Raw genomic sequence first — 19,623 nt, 5'->3', positions numbered from 1 at the left:
ATCAACAAGGCATTTTCTCCCAGAGAAGTGCTGCTCACTGGATATTTTCTCTTTTTCAGACCATTTTCTGTGAACACTAGAGATAGTTCCCAGTAGATCAGCAGTTTCTGAAATACTCAGATCAGCCCGTCTGGCACCAGCAACCATGCCATGTTCAGAGTCACTTAAATCACCTTTCTTTCCCGTTCTGATGCTCAGTTTGAACTTCAGCAGGTCATCTTGACCATGTTTACATGCCTAAATGCATTTGAGTTGCTGCCATGTGATTGGCTGATTAGATATTTGCATTAAGGAGCGGTAGAACAGGTGTACCTAATAAAGTGGCCGGTGAGTGTATATAGAGTGTTGTATGAAAGTCCTGTTCTTCTGCACTGCAGCAGTATCAGATGTGGCTTTTAGATATTTCTGTATTTATTCCTTCACTATTTTCTTCTCTAGGATTTAAAGAAAGTAAACAGTTACCTGAAGTCTTGTTTTCTCATCTTCCCCAACTACAACCTTGGCCATGGCCTGATGGAGATGGCCTACAACGAGTACATCAACGAATACTATGCTAAAATAGGTAAATTTATCACCAAACTGCCTCACTGATGTGTCTTGGACAACAGTCAAGCTCTATGGCTCAGAGGAATAAGCTCTGTCAGGTTTTGATACACATACAGTACTTGTTGGTAGGATACTTTCATCGTTGGTTTGGGTCTTTTCACGAGATTCTTGACAGTAAACAGAAAAAATAGATTATTGCCAGATTGACACTTTAAAGGGGCAATATGCAAGTATTTTGGTTTAAAACATTAAGAAATAACTAAAATGATCAACAGAATATGAAGAAATAATGGTTTTGATGTTATGTTAAAGATGTACATGTATTGTGATCTGTCCCTGATCTGTCCCTGTCTGGTAAGCCCCTTGCTCAAATCCTTCATCACACAAATAGAATAACACACTTAAGAGAATCGAATTATTACAATATTGCGCTTTGTCAACACATCATCAACCAAGAGTCAAGACCAAACCAGTTCACCTCGGTGTGCTGATTCTTTCTGTATTGTTTTCAATGATTTCACACAACCCAGAACAATAACATGTATGTGAAACTATAGGCCTGTGTTCACAATATTAGGAATGAAATGTGCTGCATTTGGAAGCAGTTCGTGGTGTGATTGACTTTAGCCAACTAATGACATTGGTTGTGCACCATTAGATGGATCCCCTGCTCCAGTAGGGAGACCTGAGGTCCACAGGTGAACCATTCTTTCCTCAAGCTCAGCTATTGATGTTTTCCCTCGTGGTTCTCGACCTGTTCTCCTCTCCTCCCCTCCACCACTATATTTGACCGTCCACCGGCCCACCAATGCAGCTGCCCACTGGATTTCTCTCAGTATGCTTGATGGAAGAGGAGGGGGGAGGGGGGAAGGGGGAAGGGGGAGCAAAGAGCGCATTTCCCTCTGCACTCTTGGACATATTCTGCCCCTATTTGTTTGTAGTATAAATTCAACCGTTGTCCAGACTTATTTGATAGTATATTAGTAGAGAGAAGCAGGAAAGGCAGGTAACTGAGAGGGGATGCCATACAGCAGAGGGTGGCCTGGGTTTTGAACCTGGTCACAGCGGTAAAGACTCAGCATTTACACATGTAACGCACTGTACCAGGTGAGCTTCCCCGGGGCTCTAGGCCCTATCCCTATTAAAGGGGCTCATTTCATTGCCCCTTTAAATCTGTTTGGCCTGTAATTATCTAATTGTTTTACTTTTGACACAAATGTTTTTTCAGGCCAGTTTGACAAGATGAAGTCACCATTTGAGTGGGACATTGTGACTCGAGGACTCGTTGCCATGACAATCGAAGGCTTTGTCGGTTTCCTCATCACCATCCTATGCCAGTACAACTTCCTCAGGAAACCCTTGTGAGTGATGTTTATTCCTGAGTATGTGAAGTGTCAGGTCAACTTGTCACTCCCTCAGGATTAAAGTGCCCATCTCTCGAGAGCTGCCATTTAACAATCAACAAATATCCATGGAGAAGGCTATAGACAGAGACACCAGCTTTTCAACCCACAGTGGCTGAAAAGTGAGCATAGTGCAATGCAACCACAAGAAATATGTGTTTGGAGTGATGACTTAAATATGACTTATTTTATCTTAACATGAAAAAGTCAATTTATTGTTTACTTGAATTATTGTCTCTCTGCCCTTACTGGGGGATGTATCTAATATATGATTCTGAAATAAACAGATAATGTACTTGGTACAGATGCGAACAACATCAAATTTAGTTCTTTGTTTCTGTCACCTGTAGCTGACACAGTTTGCCATAAATGTCCCATCACTTCTTCATCATAATTAATTAAAATCCATACACACAGTTATCTTACTCACACAGTGATACAGTTACATTCTTCACATCTTGAATCTTGTCACATCCTGGCACTATGAGTCAAGACTTTGACTCATAATCATCAGATTCAGACTTTTTCTTCCGTCTTAAAGGTAGATTAATCCACCTGAGTGTTGTTTGTGCAGTGTAAGCAGGAACTGTTAGCAGCTGAAGCAGCAGGTCTATTCATGGTGTAGTAGGAGGAAGTTTGAGACATTAGATTGCCACAGGAGTAGAGCAGCTCATTTCAGGAATAGTTCAGTACGTAGGTCGTGTGTCTAGCTGGAGAGAGAGAGAGAGAGAGAGAGATATGAGGTTGGCGACATCTCCTCTGTACTTCCCAACTACAGTAACAGCAGTAGTAGTCTTAATAGCCAGTCTGACTGTGGTGGAGAGAACTCCAAAAGTTCAAAGGCTTGAAGATGCATTCAGAGGCTGATCTCTCTCTGCCTGACAAGTGGAGCCAGTAGGTCAGTATTGCTTTGACCCATTTGCTAATGAATGTGATAGCTAACCCCAACCGGTAAATTAGCAAACATGTCACCTTTGTTTGTCCAGTAATGTTAAAGTATCTGCCTGCGGATATTTGGTTTGCTTTCTGGTTTGCCAAGATGTGCTGTCGGTGTGATGTTTGCAATCGTAGCAGGACAGTTCTGAGTATCACTGTCTGCAGCTGGTGAGCTATGAGAAACCGTCTTGCTACCTTGTTGTTTATTCTGTATCATGGTGCTTGACTGTACAATGTACGGACAAATACCATGACACCATAAATACCTGAAAACTCAAGTTTGTTGAAAATGCTATTCTAGATCTTATTACCTTCTTTGTTAGCTTAGCTTTACAGCATCAATTGCTTATCTTTACACCAGAAAAGGCAGTCCAGCCAATTTCCAACAACTTCAGATGTAGGCCCACCCACAAATCCAAATATGTTTTGTAATAAATACAGAGATAATAGTTTTACCTTTTTGCCACCTCAAACACATTCTCCAGTGTGACATCCAACCAGCTATGCTCATACCTCTTGTGTCATTTTGGGAAATTGGGAAATGTATAAAGTCACTAACTAAGATAGAGGTACAGTGGACTTGCTGAGGGTAAAAAATAACACCAACATCAAAATTGTTTCTGTGTCCGTGTGTGTCCAGGAGGGTGCCAGTCAGCTGTCAGCCAATAGACGATGATGATGTAGATGTGGCCTGTGAGAGGCGAAGAGTGCTGCGAGGAGACGCCGATAACGACATGCTGAAGATTGAGAACCTGACAAAGGTTTAAACAGCCAACTTGTGAACCTTAAGAAAAGCCCTAGAGGCTACAGTTTCGTTTTCACAGAAATTTTACTCCTGCAAATGACCAATACGGATTTGTAAACAACTGCATGTTTTACTCAAGCATCAACAGTTTACATTATGTTTCCCATTATGCCAGTACAGAAGATTAACCTACCAATTAAAATAGTCATTATACATTTGAAATACACAGTAAATGAGCTGAATGTGGTTGAATGGTATCTCTTCCAGGTGTATAAATCCAGGAAGATGGGTCGTATCCTGGCAGTGGACCGGTTGTGTCTGGGCGTCCGGCCTGGTGAGTGTTTCGGACTGCTGGGAGTGAATGGAGCTGGGAAGACCACCACCTTCAAAATGCTGACAGGAGATGAGTGCACCACTGGGGGAGAGGCCTTCATTAATGGAAACAGGTCAGTACCACTGTTCATGTCCTCCTTATTGGTATTGCTGCCTTACTGCCTTATGTGTAGTGACTCAAGGGAGTAGTGACGTTGCTTGTAGTTGTCCGCCAGTTTTTAAGATCAAGTATACAGTTGTTGAATGTGCAGTAGAGTAGTTGGTACCAAGGAGCTCAGAAATCGATGATCTTCCTTCCTGTGCGTGTGTGTTGCTGCATCTGTTTGTGCAGTATCCTGAAGGACCTTTTACATGTGCAGCAAAGTATCGGCTACTGTCCACAGTTTGACGCCCTGTTTGATGACCTGACAGCCAGGGAACATCTGGAGCTTTACACTCGCCTTCGTGGCATTCCCTGGAAGGACCAGGAAAGGGTAGGTCTCAGTCACACACATGCAAGTCCACGTGACCGTGTCCCGTTGACAAAGGCTGAGGCTGGTCAAGCAGAGAGGAGAGCAGCATCCTTTGGACATTTGTGGGATCTTCGATGTGTGACTAGCTTCAGCCAAAGTGTGCTTGTCAAGCTCCACCATTCTGAGAGCAGTTATGATATTGCACAAATTACATATATATGCACAGATGTTTGTGGAAACTAAACTTGCACATTAGAAAATTACTTCCAAAGTCTTTTCATCCTAAGCATTAAGAGGCACCGGTAAGCAAAGCTAACGAGCAGATTACACTGATTCATCATCTCTGTGCAAGATCTGCAGTAGGTTTGAGAAGTTTGAGACAGAATATTGTTACAGGAGTAGAGCAGCTCCTTTCAGGAACAGCTCAGTATGTAGGTTATGTGTGTAGCAGGTGAGAGAGAGACAGAGATGAGAGAGCAGGTGTGCTGGCATTCAAAGAAGATTCCCCACCTCTTCTTATGATGACAACCAACTTTGATCATGAAGGGCCCAAAGCATTCAATGCCAGTGGAGAGGAAGAGGGGCTTAATCAGGCTGAGTTATGAGGTTGTAGGTTTGGGGAAGCATTTCCTTTTAACTTCTTGCAGCCCAGACAGCTGAGTGATAGTTAAGAATGCTGATTTTCTCAGCTCAAGAGTGACTTCTCAAGGCAGTGAGAGGCTGATAAGACTCCTGCAATAGGTTCTCTGTTTCCTGGCTGCAGACGGGGGCTTGGGGTTTTCCAGAGCTTGCAACACTTCACTTTTCCTGGCCTCACTAACTGACTAATTTCAATTCAAATGTACTGGTATGAAATCTTCTCACAACTTCTATACCTCTGTCACCCTCACACCCTAAACAGATGAATCTCCATCATGGACTGACATTACCCTTCATTCCCCCCTAGGTGGTGCAGTGGGCATTAGAAAAGTTGGAGTTATCCAAGTATGCAGACAAGCCTGCTGGCACTTACAGTGGGGGAAACAAACGCAAGCTTTCCACTGCCATTGCTCTGATTGGATACCCCTCACTCATCTTCCTGGTAAGAATTTTGAATGGATGTTTTATACGCTGCACAAGTACAAGTACAAGTGGATGGCACTGGCACATGGCATGGAATCTAAATGTAAAAAGAGAAATAGATTTTCTAAACATGATCCCATTAGAGGTTGAACAGCAGAGGACTATGATGACTCTCACCACAGGACAGTCATCACAGTCCTCTGTGCTTTTGGCACCTACTTGGAGATATCAGCCCTCTACTTTCACTCTCACTTCTACAAGTGGTAGCTACACATATGCACTCTACCTCTGTTTGTACAACTTCCACTTGCACATTGCCTTCTGCATGTTCATGTGCAGCCCTAATTTAAGTGCATCATTATTGCTTGTTATTATTTTAGTCATCTTAGCAGAAAAAGATCCACAGTGCTGAGTGACCTAAAGTCCTGAGGGACAAACAGCAAAAGCTTTGTCACCCTCGGTTTTTAACTTTTTTGACTGAAGCAAGCTAGACGAGCACAGAGACTTGACTGAAGACTAGGGGGTCAGAAGTTGACGAGATGTGAAGTCTGTGGCTGGATGTGAATTGTGAACCTGCTGCTGATTATCTACTGATAATTTACTTGCAAAGCTTGTAAACGGTGAGTGACAGTTATTCAGTCAGGATTATGAAAAGGCATATGAGATGGAATCAGGGCAGTCATGGTCATTTTGGTCCCATGGGCCAGACATCCACTGAGGAAATTTATCTTTTCCTTATAATATTCTATGATAATAATAGTAATTCTTCGAAAATATTTGGTTGTTTTAACCTGCCTTTAATTAACTTCACCACCCTCTGGTCTGTGTCATGTCAGCCCAAGTGAAGTCCCAGCACAGTTAATAGGAACTAGTAACTGTGTAGTAATTAGTAACTAACTCAAGAGATCATCTACTCAGCCAACTCAAGATGAAGTCTGGAAATCACAGCCCACCAGAGGTTCAGATGCACCATGCTTAACTAAAACACTGTTGTTATGCCTCGTGCCAGCGACAGCCAAAGCTGCAGGCATATTGTTTTCAGGTTGTCCTGAAAATGTATGTAAGTCCGTCCCATTCTCAGTAACGCCTCAATGGAACTTCTTCAAATTTGCCACATTCATTCTCTAGGACTCCAGGATGAGCTGATTAGATTTTGGTCGTCAAAGGTCAAGGTCACGGTGACCTCACAAAACATTATTTAGCCATTACTGAAGACTTCACACAGCAACTATCACAAGATTTCACACAAATTGTTAATATTTGATTTGACCCTGGATAAACAGGGATGTGATCTGAAACTAGTGTGAGTGGTGGAGGCGAACAACTGCAAGGCGGTAATTTCAGTTCTTCTATGGCTCTGTGGCCCCCTCCTCCACATAATCAACATCAAGTGAGGCATTGGATGTCAGGGATGGACTTAGAAGTAGAAATGGTGCATGAAATCAATTAGGCCTGCAAAAAAAAATTCAGCTATGAAACAACCCTGGATAAACCCAAGAACATAACATTGTACTCAAGTTAAAGATCCAGGATAAAAGAAGTCTGGCAGGTCAAAAAACATTAGCAATTAGACGACTAAACAGGTTGGAAACAAACCCCCTGACAGGGCTCTTTACTATTTTCACCATCCTTCCAGAACTGTCCTGTAATATAATCCACACACACACACACACACACACACACCAGATTTGTTCAGATAATGTAAACCAAAAATGCAACATTATTACTAGATTTCAGCATTGAGGTACAGTTACATTCATTTTTTTCTACGGCATACTAAGAATCTGTTATTTGGAATCATGAGGTGTCAGAGTCATAGAGCCACAGAGTGTCCCGGTAACCACAGTAACAGCATGAGAGGGAGAGACGCTGTGTTGTTAGTTAAAAAGTTATAAAGTTAGTTTTTTTTACTGCTCTTCTTGAGAAAGTGGACGTGGGCGTGGGAGCCTTGCTTTACAGACAGTGAGAAACTCAGCGAACTGAGAGTAGGAGGACCAGTTTCTGTCGCTGTCACACTCACACACACACTTTGAAGAGATGAACATGACTAATTTTAGCTAGCAGACGTATCTAAATTGGAGGAGCTAGTCAGCTAGCTGTAAGTACAAACGTTTGCCACCAATTCACCAGCAAACAACAGTAAGGTTACCATGACTTTACAGCTGCAAGTGTTTTTTTTTTTCAACTCTTTTTTTCAACTCTCCCAAATTCATCCCAAAATGAATTTACAATCTCCCCAATCCTATTTTTATCGGCCTGCCCCATGTTGGGGGCAGGGCTGGAGAAACTCACCACTGATAAAAATGAACACAAAAATAAAACTATTGCCCAAACCATCTGTTGTAAACATCCGTTGCAGTTGATACACCAACAGATTTCCTGTGCAGTGAGTAATGACAGTAACAAAGGACAAATACAAAAATAAGACTCAAATTGTCATTGAATAGAATGAACCTTAATGTACATTTTTGGATTTGATTCACATTTTCTTGTGTACGTAGTAGAAGTGCAACAAGAACTGCTCATTTCTAGCCACCGATAAGTTTCCAGACTGTATTCTGTGGGGTTTTTCAGGATGAGCCCACCACTGGGATGGACCCAAAGGCCCGCAGATTCCTCTGGAATTTAATCCTGGACATAATCAAGACTGGACGCTCAGTAGTGCTGACATCACACAGGTGAGATGAGGCGTTTTTTACTGCTGTGGCTTATTTTCACTTGTTTTTCACCAGTGTACTTATATATTATTTCATGCTCTCCTGTGCAGCATGGAGGAGTGTGAGGCTTTGTGCACCAGACTGGGCATTATGGTGAATGGCAGGTTTAAATGCCTGGGCAGCATCCAACACCTCAAGAACAGGTCAGGAAGACAAAGATCCACATCCTTTCGTCATTTGTAGAATAATCTCAACTGCATCCTTTTAAACAGAGTTTGATATCAGCAGCCGACAATCACGTTCTGGCAACTGCATTTATTTATAACTTTACTGTGATTTGAAATGACAAAGAATATACTGAATGTAACACTATAAGCAAGCGCGATTAACTTTTATCAAAATGTTTAGAAATCATTCAAATTTTATGTTGAACTGAAAAATCTTTTCAGAGCAGAAATTTATCAAAAGTGCAGCATTTACATGGAATGAAATGTTGAGCAAGTAGTTTGTGGGTCCAAGCACCACGGGTACTGGAATCCTCTTAGAATTAAATTGTGTGGTTAAGGTTCATTTTATATTAACTCCCAACTAGGAATCTCAGAATCAGAATCTGGTGCAAAACAGAATGGAAAAAATAAAGATATATGAAGATAAAGCAAGCCAGTACTGCAGGTCAGATCACTTAAATATGAATGGAAACATTCAACAATAAAATACAATATTTACAATAAAGTTGAAAAAAATATTATAGAAATTATATACTATAAATGTGTGTACAAATGACTGGGGGAATGTGCAATAGTTCTGTATTGCACATTCCCTCCGTGTGCAGATGAAAATGAGAATGAATGTCTGAGAACCCCATGACAACTATTTGCTCTATGTCATATTATTCTTATGCTATTGTTGTATGTCGTTGCCACATCTGAAAACCCAAATTAAGTGTAAGAAAAGAAAGACAAAAACAAACTTGGACATCATGTTTTTTTGATCATGTTCCAGGTTTGGGGATGGTTACATGATCACAGTGAGGACCAAGGCCAGCTCCAATGTGAAGGAGGTGGTTCGATTCTTTAACAGAAACTTCCCTGAGGCCGTGCTGAAGGTAGATCACTGCAGCCGTAGTCATGGGTCAAATTTTTGTTTAACAGGTATAAAACAGAGCAACACTGAAAAATGAAGCAACACTGAACTGATAAAACCTGCAGTTTCTCTAAGGTCTGGAATATACTCGCTGTTCGACCAAGCGTTCACCCCACCTCTTTGCTCATTTTTTGAATTAGCTGGGAGTTAGGTGGAGTCAGGCCCTGCCAAGATGGTGACTGCAGAGCAGCTCACGCTGAGCTTCAAAACATCTTGTTAAACAAGATTTTGGTTGGATCCTGTTTGATAAGTTTTTATTAATTTCATATTTCTAGGAGCACTTCTTTTACACATTGCAGTTAGCAGTGTGAGATTTGGTAAATGCCTTGAAGACTCTCCCTCTTTCTGAGTTGTTTCACACATTAATCCACCTGTTGATATATTTGCAGGAGCGTCACCACACCAAGGTCCAGTACCAGCTGAAGTCAGCATGGATCTCTCTGGCTCAAGTTTTCAGTAAGATGGAGCAGGTGGTTGAGGTGTTGGGCATTGAGGACTACTCTGTCAGTCAGACCACTCTGGATAATGTGAGTCAGTGCTCACTACACATAGGCCTTCAACAAGGAAAGATGGAGTGGAAATAATAAGTAACCTTCTTTTTCTGCTCAGGTGTTTGTCAACTTTGCCAAGAAGCAGAGTGACAACTTAGAGCAGCAGGAGGTGTTGCCCCCGGGTGGTGCACAGTCCCCCCTGCAGCACATCCTCAACCTGCTGAAGTCTCGGCCAACCAACACAGAGCTCAATGCTCTGATCAGTGAGGCGCCAGAGGAGCTGGAGAGCGACGATGATGAAGGATTGATCAGCTTTGAAGAGGAAAGGGTGAGTGGATCACACCTGGTTTTTTAAATGTTTTTATTTATTAGAACATTTCTAAATGTTGGATTAAACATTAACAACAGAAGAAGTACACATATACAGGTACACAAGCATCTAGGTGCAGCAGCCTCGCAGTCAAATAGACCAGTGGACACTATCAGATATGCTAAGAGTAACAGTCACAATTCATCCAGTACAGTTCACTGTCTTCCCCCTAGTCAAAGGGTTAAGTTAGGGGTGATCGTTGACATAGTCTATAAAAAGGGTTACCGTCAGGGTGGGTTTGGTGTAAGTTTTTGTATTTGTAGCAGTTATTATCTTGAGGAGGTAGATATCACTTTTTAATATCCAATATATAGAGAGAGAAACTGTCAATACAATTGGATTTCTTAGGAGTTGTTAAAACCTAAATCAGCGGGTTGGTGGGTAGGTAGGTCAGTGGGTTGGTAGAAATGCTCTGACTGTAATAGGCTTGTGGCCACCTTCCTCACTTCCTTGTTACCTGCTCCATAATAAATGCACATATAAGCTGGGTGATTGTTGGTGGCCTCTCTGAAATGGGACCTCTGGTTTCTTTCAAAAAAAAAAAAAAAATTAAATAGCAGTTGTAAATACCTGTAAAGATCAAGTTTAACCAGTTCAAATGTCTGCACAAATTCTCAAATTATCAAATTCCCAATAGGCATAATGTCACAGTAGTAGAATGCAGGTGTCAAGTGTGAATCATAAAGCAGCCAAATAAGTAGTTCCAACTCTCTCTGAAGTTACAATTGCTGAACTACCTCCAGCCACGCTGCACCATCATTGAGAAACTAACACATTGAACTGATTTCAGTTTTACATGCTAATAATGAATTTCAAATCTGAGCTAATTTTATTTGACTATTTTTTGTAAAAAGAATAGCATAAGATTTTCCCTTAAACTTCTTAAAGACTAAGGACATTGCACTTGATAGATAAGATTAGATTTTCAGAATAAAACAAGAGATTTTACTCTACTCACTCCTGAAAGTTGAAACAGTTGAAATAACTGAAATACTGCAAACTGTAAACATTGAAGAGGCAGTAAATACATCATTTCAGAAAAAAAGTTAAAATAGACAAACCTGGTTATCGCCATGTATTTCAAACACCACACCTCCTCCCACTTTTAACACATCTTGTCAAGTCTTCAAGCACAAACTAAGATAACCCTGATGACACTTTGACATCATTGTGGTTATTTTCTTGGGAAAACGACAGAGCTGCTGAGGCCATTACATACTCATGTTTTCACAGACTGACAAGTACTAAAGAAGACAAACAGATTTACTAACCATTGTGTGTGTGTGTGTGTGTGTGTGTGTGTGTGTGTGTGTGTGTGTGTGTGTGTGTGTGTGTGTGTGTGTGTGTGTGTTTGGCAGGTGCAGCTCTCCTTCAACACAGACACTCTCTGTTGAAATGAGCCACTTCCTTTGCAGAGAGACGAGGAGCGCCACAGAGAGGGAAAATCCAAACCCATCTGTCTGAGCTCTGAGGCCTGGTCGGAGAACAGAGCTGCGTATTTAACCCTAAGGAAGAACCACAACTCTCTGCACCATGGGACATGGGACCAGTAGTTCAGTATTTCAGCCTCAAATTCTTCATCCCAGGAGGAATGAGGTGGTTTTGGTCAGATCACATGACCTGCAGGTAGAGACGCAGCAGCAGCAGCTGTGTTTTGCATTTGAATTGAAACTTTATCCTGGAATGTTTTCATATTCATTTTTTTGAGAATGTATCACACTAGATGGCTGATGGATACAGTAGGTTAGCTGCCTTTGCTAATGACTGAACATATAATTGGTGATATGTTAAAAGCCAATGTCTGACACCACAGGTTACTCTGAGATAATTGTACACACCCCCTGCCAAAGGGCCTCATTTACAGTTCATAGACCAAACTATACCTGCCTTGAGAGCATACTGTGATGGACCTGATTCCCAGTGGTAATGTAATACAGTATATTTTTCTGTGGCAAGAAGAATGATTTATTTTGGATATTGAAGCAGCTACGGACTTAACAGGTGTGATTTATTTTGCAATAATAGAGGATTTAGTGAAAAACACCTTGGGAAGTGACAGGTGTGGACATGTGTGTGAGTTGTTTGCCTTTTTTTGGACTTCATGTCAGAGACACAGAGGGAATGTACATGGTTGTGGTCCGAATGGTGCATCCCTTCTAACTAATTATTTTGACACTGTACAATTTGATGTCTTTCTAATGAAGGCTCTCTTTTGTGCTTTTAACATATCATTAACTCAGCCAAGAAGATCCTCTATAAACTGGGCACAGTGTATAATAATAGTAACTCCATCTACATGTAAGGTAATCAGCATTCTAACAGTCTGAAACTCAAGTGAACTCAGCTCGTGTTCCCTGACGATGACTGCAACACCATCACTGTGATACTAAAGACTGCTCTCAGATCAGAATAATCTGTTGTTTTAACAGGGTTTTATGATTTGCAGATGATCTTATATACTTTTTTTTCTGACTCAAAATGTGCAAAATATCCACACTTACAAAAGCATTAATGTTTCTCTGACTTTATGTTGGCATGTGGTTTTGACAAGTCTCTCTCATGAGTTTTGTGATACTTTGAGTTGTAACCTGTCCTGTCAATACAATTACTATTTCACTACTTCTTTCATAGCCACTTGATGGGCTTTTTTCTTCACTGAAGGGGTTATCATGAAACAAGAAAAACTAACTTGTCATTTCTTTGTTCTCTGAGAATGTAAAGCTGAAGGAAGGTGGTTTCTGACATGTTTCAATGAATTCTATTATAACATACAGTCTAAGTTGAAAACTTTAACATGTTTAAGAGAACAGCACTAATTTTTGGAAACTTAAATCTCAAAGGGATGACTCAAAGTTTAATTTGGATCTTTCTGTGATTATAACAAAATCAAAGTTTGGAACTTGTTTTCATTAAAATGATAACAAGACCAGGTCAAAACCGATTATTTTTTTGGGACATAACACATCATCAAATTCACGTTTGGACAAAACATTTGACTTACGCGTTAAAGCTCATGTATGACTGCTTTGCGTTGGATGGTTGTGCTTTTGATTTGCAGTAAGTAATATAAGTTACACTGACCCTCCACTCATATTTATTTCACCTATTGTTATTTCTCTTGGATATTTGAGCTTCACCATGCAGAAAGATTTGTGTTTCCAGTCAAGAGACTGAAAAGGCTGTTTTCTGCTGATGGGTTCCCCCTTCTCTGTGTTTTTCTGTGCTCACCTCAAATCTCAGTGTAAAGGATAGATAAATATTTCTATAATAATAATATAAGTCTGTCTTAAAACAATGCATGTTCATATGTACATTGAAGGAGGTATATGTCTACTGTAATTGCCTCTCTTGTTCATTCTGGCCACAAAGAAATCCATTCTTGAAGGAATTTCAATGCAAGAGATGTGTACAAAAAAAAAAAGCTGCTGGGTCCAGTTTGGTGCAGAGAGTGCTCCATGATGGCCTTCTATATTCCCTTAAGTCAGTTGCACACTTTCTGAAATAATAAACAAAGATGGAGGATTGAAGTAACAAAAAGAGTCAAACCAAACACAGTTAAAAACAGACAGCTCAATTAGAAAGACACAACAATGACATCATGGAAAAACAAGATAAACACAGGGCCATAGACACCCTGCATCAGTGAAATAAATGCTATACACTCAGATATGAAACAACTTTCAGGACACCTTTTTCTGAGATAAGAAGAGAGGCAAATATCAGAACAGATGTTAACCAGAAATTTCTATTCAATTGCAGCAGATCTGAAAACTATAATGTGGAGTGGAGGAGGAGGAACAACTGGTGGTGGACATGGAAGTATGGAGCACCCAAAGCTAAAAAAGAGTAAATGTCACACCCTACAAATTGAAGCAAAGCTGATTTCGAGGCACACGCACAAAAAAATAATATACATTAACATGGAATACCCAAAAGTCTGGATTATAAAAAGAAGGTGATAGAATGTCTACAACAACTGCAAAAAGAAGGAGTCATTGACAAAACACAATATTACCGGCTTTATCCCCAGGACTCCATCCCCTGCCTATATGGACTCCCCAAAATCCATAAAGAAGGGGCCCCACTCAGGCCTATTGTCAGCAGCATAAACTCGGTGACATACAACATAGCCAAATACATAGCCAATATCCTGGCACCTTTGGTGGGCAACACCCCACACTACATCCAAAACTCCATAGACTTTGTGAGTAAAGTCCGGAACTTAAAAATGGAGCCAGATGAAACCATGGTTTCCTATGATGTGACTTCTCTTTTCACCTGCATTCCAACCGTGGAGGCTTCGGCCACAGTAAGAGAACGACTCACACAGGACAACTCCCTGCAAAACCGAACAAATCTCAAACCCGGACACATTTGCCAGCTTCTGGATTTATGCCTAAACACTACATATTTCCAGTTTGACGGCAAATTTTACAGACAGAAACATGGCTGTGCCATGGGTTCACCAGTATCCCCCATTGTGGCAAATCTATACATGGAGGAGGTAGAGAACAGGGCTCAGGAATTACACAGGAATTACACTGAGCCACTGGTTCAGATATGTGGACGACACATGGGTTAAAATCAAAACCCAAGAGGTGCAAGCTTTTACCGAACACATTAACTCAGTGGACAAAAACATCAAGTTCACCAGAGAGGATGTCAAGGACAATAGTCTGCCCTTCTTAGATTGTGACGTCCATATGAAAAAGGACAGGAGCCTGCACATTGGGGTATACAGAAAACCCACACATACAGACCAATATCTACTTTTCGACTCACACCACCCTCTGGAACACAAGCTTGGTGTTATCAGAACCCTGCAACACAGAGCTGATAACGTACCCACCAGCTCAAAGGCCCAAAGGGTAGAACACAAGCACCCGAGAGGCGCCCTCACAACTTGTGGTTACCCTAACTGGACCTTTGTGAAAACTGCTTCTGCTTCCAGAAAGAAAAGTAGCAAAATGGTTGAGAAAGAAAAACCAAACAAGAGAAACAACATAGTCATCCCATATGTGTCTGGGATATCAGAAAAACTCAGGAGGATCTTCAACAAACACCGTATCCCTGTGTATTTCAAACCCAGCAACACACTCAGACAGAGACTGGTACACCCCAAGGACAGAACACCACACACCCGTAAAAGCAACCTGGTGTATGCAGTCCAGTGCAATGAGGAATACAAAGACCTCTACATTGGAGAAACAAAACAACCAGTGCATAAACGCATGGCCCAACACAGGAGAGCTAACTCCTCAGGCTTGGACTCTGCTGTCCACTTACATCTTAAGGAGAAACCCCACTCCTTTGAGGACAGCAAGGTTCACATCCTGGACAGAGAGGACAGGTGGTTCGAAAGAGGAGTGAAAGAAGCAATCTATGTGAAAGTAGAGAAACCATCCCTCAACAGGGGAGGAGGCCTCAGACACCACCTATCTCCAATTTACAATGCTGCCCTTTCATCCCTTCCCAGGAGATTCAACAATTTAACCTCCAAGAAAATCAACTGTTCACAAGTGGCATGTGACTCCAACGACTGTCGTTATAACACAATAGGGCTCTAATGAAGTCGAAACCAACTCTCCACCAAGACAGTCACTCTAACGACTGTCGTTGGCACATGGAGCACAAAGGGAACCAATGACATCATCAGCCTTGTGAAAGCCCCTCCCAGAGGTTAAAAATACCTGGGTCTCCACACCAGATAGTTGGACCAGTCCCAGCCTGGTCAGGTGCGAGAAAGAACTGATGAAGCCTCTTGGATGAGAGGTGAAACGTCTTCCTAGACAAATAACCAAGTCCAGTTGCTTTCGATTTAAAACTCCTTTGAGAAAAGTCTGGACGATAACATGCAGGAGTTCATTGAAAGTCTTAAAGTTCCTCTCCAGACATGTTTTAAATAGATGTAAATCTAGTCTGCTATGATTAATATTTTGTTTATTATGGCTTCCTTACTTCCTCATTGAGAAATTCTGGGTCAGGTCTTGTGCCACACCCACCACCGCTGCCTGCGCTAAGCGGACAGGTGAAATGGCAGTGCATATCAAAATGATTAGAGGAGGAAACATCAGAGAGACTCAGCCACACGTTTGAGCCTCAGTCAGATCCAGACTCAGGAGTTCATTGAGGAGTGAGGAGTTTGTTGTGCACCGAAATGGGCGACTACAAGACGTATCAGAATGTTAAGCTATTTTCTTATGTTGGTTGTTAGCTTGTAACTGGCAGTGGCTGACAGAGTGTTAGTGGCTGTGGTAATGCAAACTCTCCCTCTCTGTACTGACAAGGCTTCAGTGACTGGTGAAGGAGCAGTATCAAGTTGGTTAGAGGAGGAAACATCAGAGAGATTCGGCCACATGTTTGAGCTTCAGTCAGCCCCAGACTCAGATGAAGAGGCTGTGATGTACCAAAACTGGATCGGAACAATTAATGTAGTTAGCATATTTTATTTGTTTATGTTGTTTGTTAGCTTGTAACTGGCAGTGGCTGACACAGTGTTATTGGCTGTGCAAATGCAAAATCTCGCTCCCTGTACTGACAAGGTTTTGGGCTTATTTTGTGTGTGTGTGTGTGTGTCCCACAATCAGTAATGGCTGGAGTGAGAGGCAAGGTGGATATTGAAGTCCTGCATGGAATTTATCCAGGTAAGAGCTCTCAAAGTATTAAAGAAGAGGCCTGTTTATGTCCTGAAAGAAGCTGGATGTCACATAACATCCTGCTCCTAACAACTAAAACAATTTTCCTTCCACAGAACAATTTCGCCACGAAAACATTAATTCTAACAACATTTCAGATCTTCACCTACAGACATATTACCTCCAAGGCTTAAACCAAAGGGAGAGAACTGTTTCCCTTGTACACCGTAAAATTGCTCTTTGTTCAACAAAACTAAATAGAGGTTGTAAACTGAAGCTTAAAACAAATTAACTCTACCTAAAATGTCCAGCAGTGATCAGTAATGCAAACTAAACAGGGATCAGAATGGGCAGGAAAGAGAGTACAGGGATCTGACAATGGCCTTCAGTGAAGAGAGTGTCAAGAACTGCCTGCTTCTGAACACCTCCAAGACCAAGGAGATGGGCATTGACTTTTGCAGGTCTAGGCCCACACGTAAGTCAGTCAACGTTCGGGGGAAGGACACTTAGGTGGTGCATAGATGCCAGTCCAGTTTACTGTCCAGGTGCACATCTACCTATGTATCTACCCACCCATCCATCCATAATGACACTGAAAACACAAATTCACTTAAGTGTCCTGTTGGATTTATTACGAGGTGGAGGTAGATTTGGTAAAACCAGGCAAATATTCTGTTGCCAGTTCAGCTGTTTCCTGTTGAAAACCCTTTTTGTCAAATTGGGACATTTCAAGGTGATGAAGGTGATGACTATGCTAGAGTTGATCCATCATTTAATTCCAGTTTAATATTTTTTAAAATGCAGTTTTTTTTATGTTCCTGCCATCTATCAAAAACAGCAAAATGAAGTCAAATGCAAGCTGAACTGGAACTGAACTGGTTAATGAACATTTGCACATGGAACTATTTATATTGACATTTTTATTTTATATGCATATATGTACTGTTTATGCAGTATACTGCATTATACTTAACTTTTCAACATTGCAGGATTAAAAATGTCATCGCTGGATATAAGTGACACCAGTCAATTGATATATGTAAATTTTAGGTGTACAGAGTTGACAAATTTGTGATCATTGTTCAAATGTATCTTTAGCAAATTACTTCATTGCCCTCCAAACAGTGATCAAGAACTGGTGCAGCCATAACGTAGATCAATAGTTATATCAACATCAGTCATTACATTATGGAAGGCAACACGGTGGTGCAGTGGTAAGCACTGTCACCACACAGCAAGAAGGTTCTGGGTTCAAGCTGGCTGATTAGTTTCATGTTCTTCTCGTGCCTGCACACATTTCCTCTGGTTGTTCTGGTTTCCTCCCACGGTCCACAGACATGAAGGTTAGGCTGACTGATGACTCTTTATTGCCCATACGTGTGAATGTGAGTGTGATTGGTTGTCTGTTTCTATGTGTCCGTCACGTGAATAACTGGAATGCAACCTGTGACCCTTAAATGACAAATTCTGTTGATTGGGTCTACATGAGTCCAAGTCCTTCCAATGCACAAAGTCCTCTCAATGCTGGGAAAACAGCCCTGATGGGGAAATGCTGAATGCCTTATTCATTTATTTTGTTGGCTTAAAAAAAAAAAAAGTCAATACTGGATTCAAGTAATAAGATAACCACCACTTTGTAAGTGTAGAGTGTATTTGCTCCTCAGATATCTACAACTCCCTCTTTCCCAGATAAAATACATATGAAGCGACCATGAGGACACAACCTCTATGTATTCAATGCAAACAAAACCCTGATTTGACAGTTGGCTGTAAATTAGCTTTAAGCTAAATAGCAACATCTACGTCTGATACTGTTTGGTATTTTGAGGAACAACAGGGAAGGTTTTCATATCTCTACATAAGTGGTTATCAACCTGGGGTCCAGACCACCAAGGGGGTCATGAGATGATATCCGGGGGTCACCAGATGGTTGTTGACAAGAAATAAAATAACATATTTAAAATAAAATGTGGTTTTTACAATACATCACCTGTACCACTGACAGAATTTGCCTTTAATTGAATGTGGTTTTGAGAGTCAAAGTGTGCCTGCACAAGAGTTTATGATTGGACACAAAATAATAATAACAATAATAATTATAATACTTTATATAATCATGTTTAACCAAGCAACTATCGTCAGTTTTTAGCCATCACATGGAACGACAATAGGGCAATGGCTTCTCAGAAAAACTACTCCAACCCAAGACTCTGGCCAAGAGGAGGTGTCGCAAATTGGATCATCTGAAAGTGAAACAGCAGCACCATCAACTGAGAAATGCAAGGCACTGGTGCAGGTTCCAACAGCAGCTCCAAGCTGCCAACAAGCTCCAGAAACACCAGCCTGAATTTACATGCCCATGTTTCAGAAGTGCATGCAAACCAGGGAAATTTCAGGGACATTTGGAAACAAAACACACCTCTCACATCAACAAACACTCAGAGTCTTTTTTGCATCAAGAGGGAGACCTACAGAGCTGAAAGACAGTGTTGAGTTAAAATCAAGAGGTCCTGGCACACAGAGAAGGTGTTGCTTTGGTGGATTAGGGGTAGAAAAGTCAAGGAATGTATCAAAAAATCCACAGTGCCTGGAGGGCATTACACCTAGGATCCAACTAAAAACTAAGCAAAACTAAACTGTCATCACAAACAAAGCATTATTGATTAAATTTATGAACATTTATGAATCAGAGCAGGGAGCGATGAGCAGAAACAGCTGTTTATAGTTTGGAGCGCTCTCTTGTTGATTGTCCCTGTGCATTGCTACAATAAGGGTAAAGTTCTTTTTACAACTGCAAAACCAGCAGGCTAAGAAACCAAACTAAGTGACCTGTTCTGTCATCAACTTGAA

At 41.2% G+C, this 19,623-nt stretch overlaps 1 protein-coding gene across 3 annotated transcripts in view; it reads left to right on the top strand.

The window, feature by feature from the left end:
- The window catches only part of abca2 (ATP-binding cassette, sub-family A (ABC1), member 2), a 96,342-nt gene extending 83,278 nt beyond the window's left edge, over positions 1-13,064 (top strand). For 2 of the 3 annotated variants that reach the window (XM_071481854.1, XM_071481852.1), the window contains 12 exons: positions 439-562; positions 1,775-1,907; positions 3,526-3,646; positions 3,898-4,076; positions 4,295-4,436; positions 5,362-5,496; positions 8,052-8,155; positions 8,245-8,337; positions 9,137-9,239; positions 9,667-9,804; positions 9,887-10,096; positions 11,497-13,064. In XM_071481854.1, coding sequence (XP_071337955.1) covers positions 439-562; positions 1,775-1,907; positions 3,526-3,646; positions 3,898-4,076; positions 4,295-4,436; positions 5,362-5,496; positions 8,052-8,155; positions 8,245-8,337; positions 9,137-9,239; positions 9,667-9,804; positions 9,887-10,096; positions 11,497-11,532 — 1,518 coding nt within the window. In that variant the 3' untranslated portion in view covers positions 11,533-13,064. The remainder of the gene's footprint in view (positions 1-438; positions 563-1,774; positions 1,908-3,525; positions 3,647-3,897; positions 4,077-4,294; positions 4,437-5,361; positions 5,497-8,051; positions 8,156-8,244; positions 8,338-9,136; positions 9,240-9,666; positions 9,805-9,886; positions 10,097-11,496) is intronic. The other variant, XM_071481853.1, reaches the window with a different exon arrangement.
- The last annotated feature ends 6,559 nt before the right edge of the window (positions 13,065-19,623 follow it).

The sequence above is a fragment of the Trachinotus anak genome, unplaced genomic scaffold (assembly GCF_046630095.1).
Source record: "Trachinotus anak isolate AG129_WGS33_773 ecotype Australia unplaced genomic scaffold, CSIRO_AGI_Tana_v1 ptg000008l, whole genome shotgun sequence".
Taxonomy (NCBI): domain Eukaryota; kingdom Metazoa; phylum Chordata; class Actinopteri; order Carangiformes; family Carangidae; genus Trachinotus; species Trachinotus anak.
The sequence above is the reverse complement of the archived record's forward strand: the minus strand, read 5'-3'. Positions and strand labels throughout refer to the sequence as shown.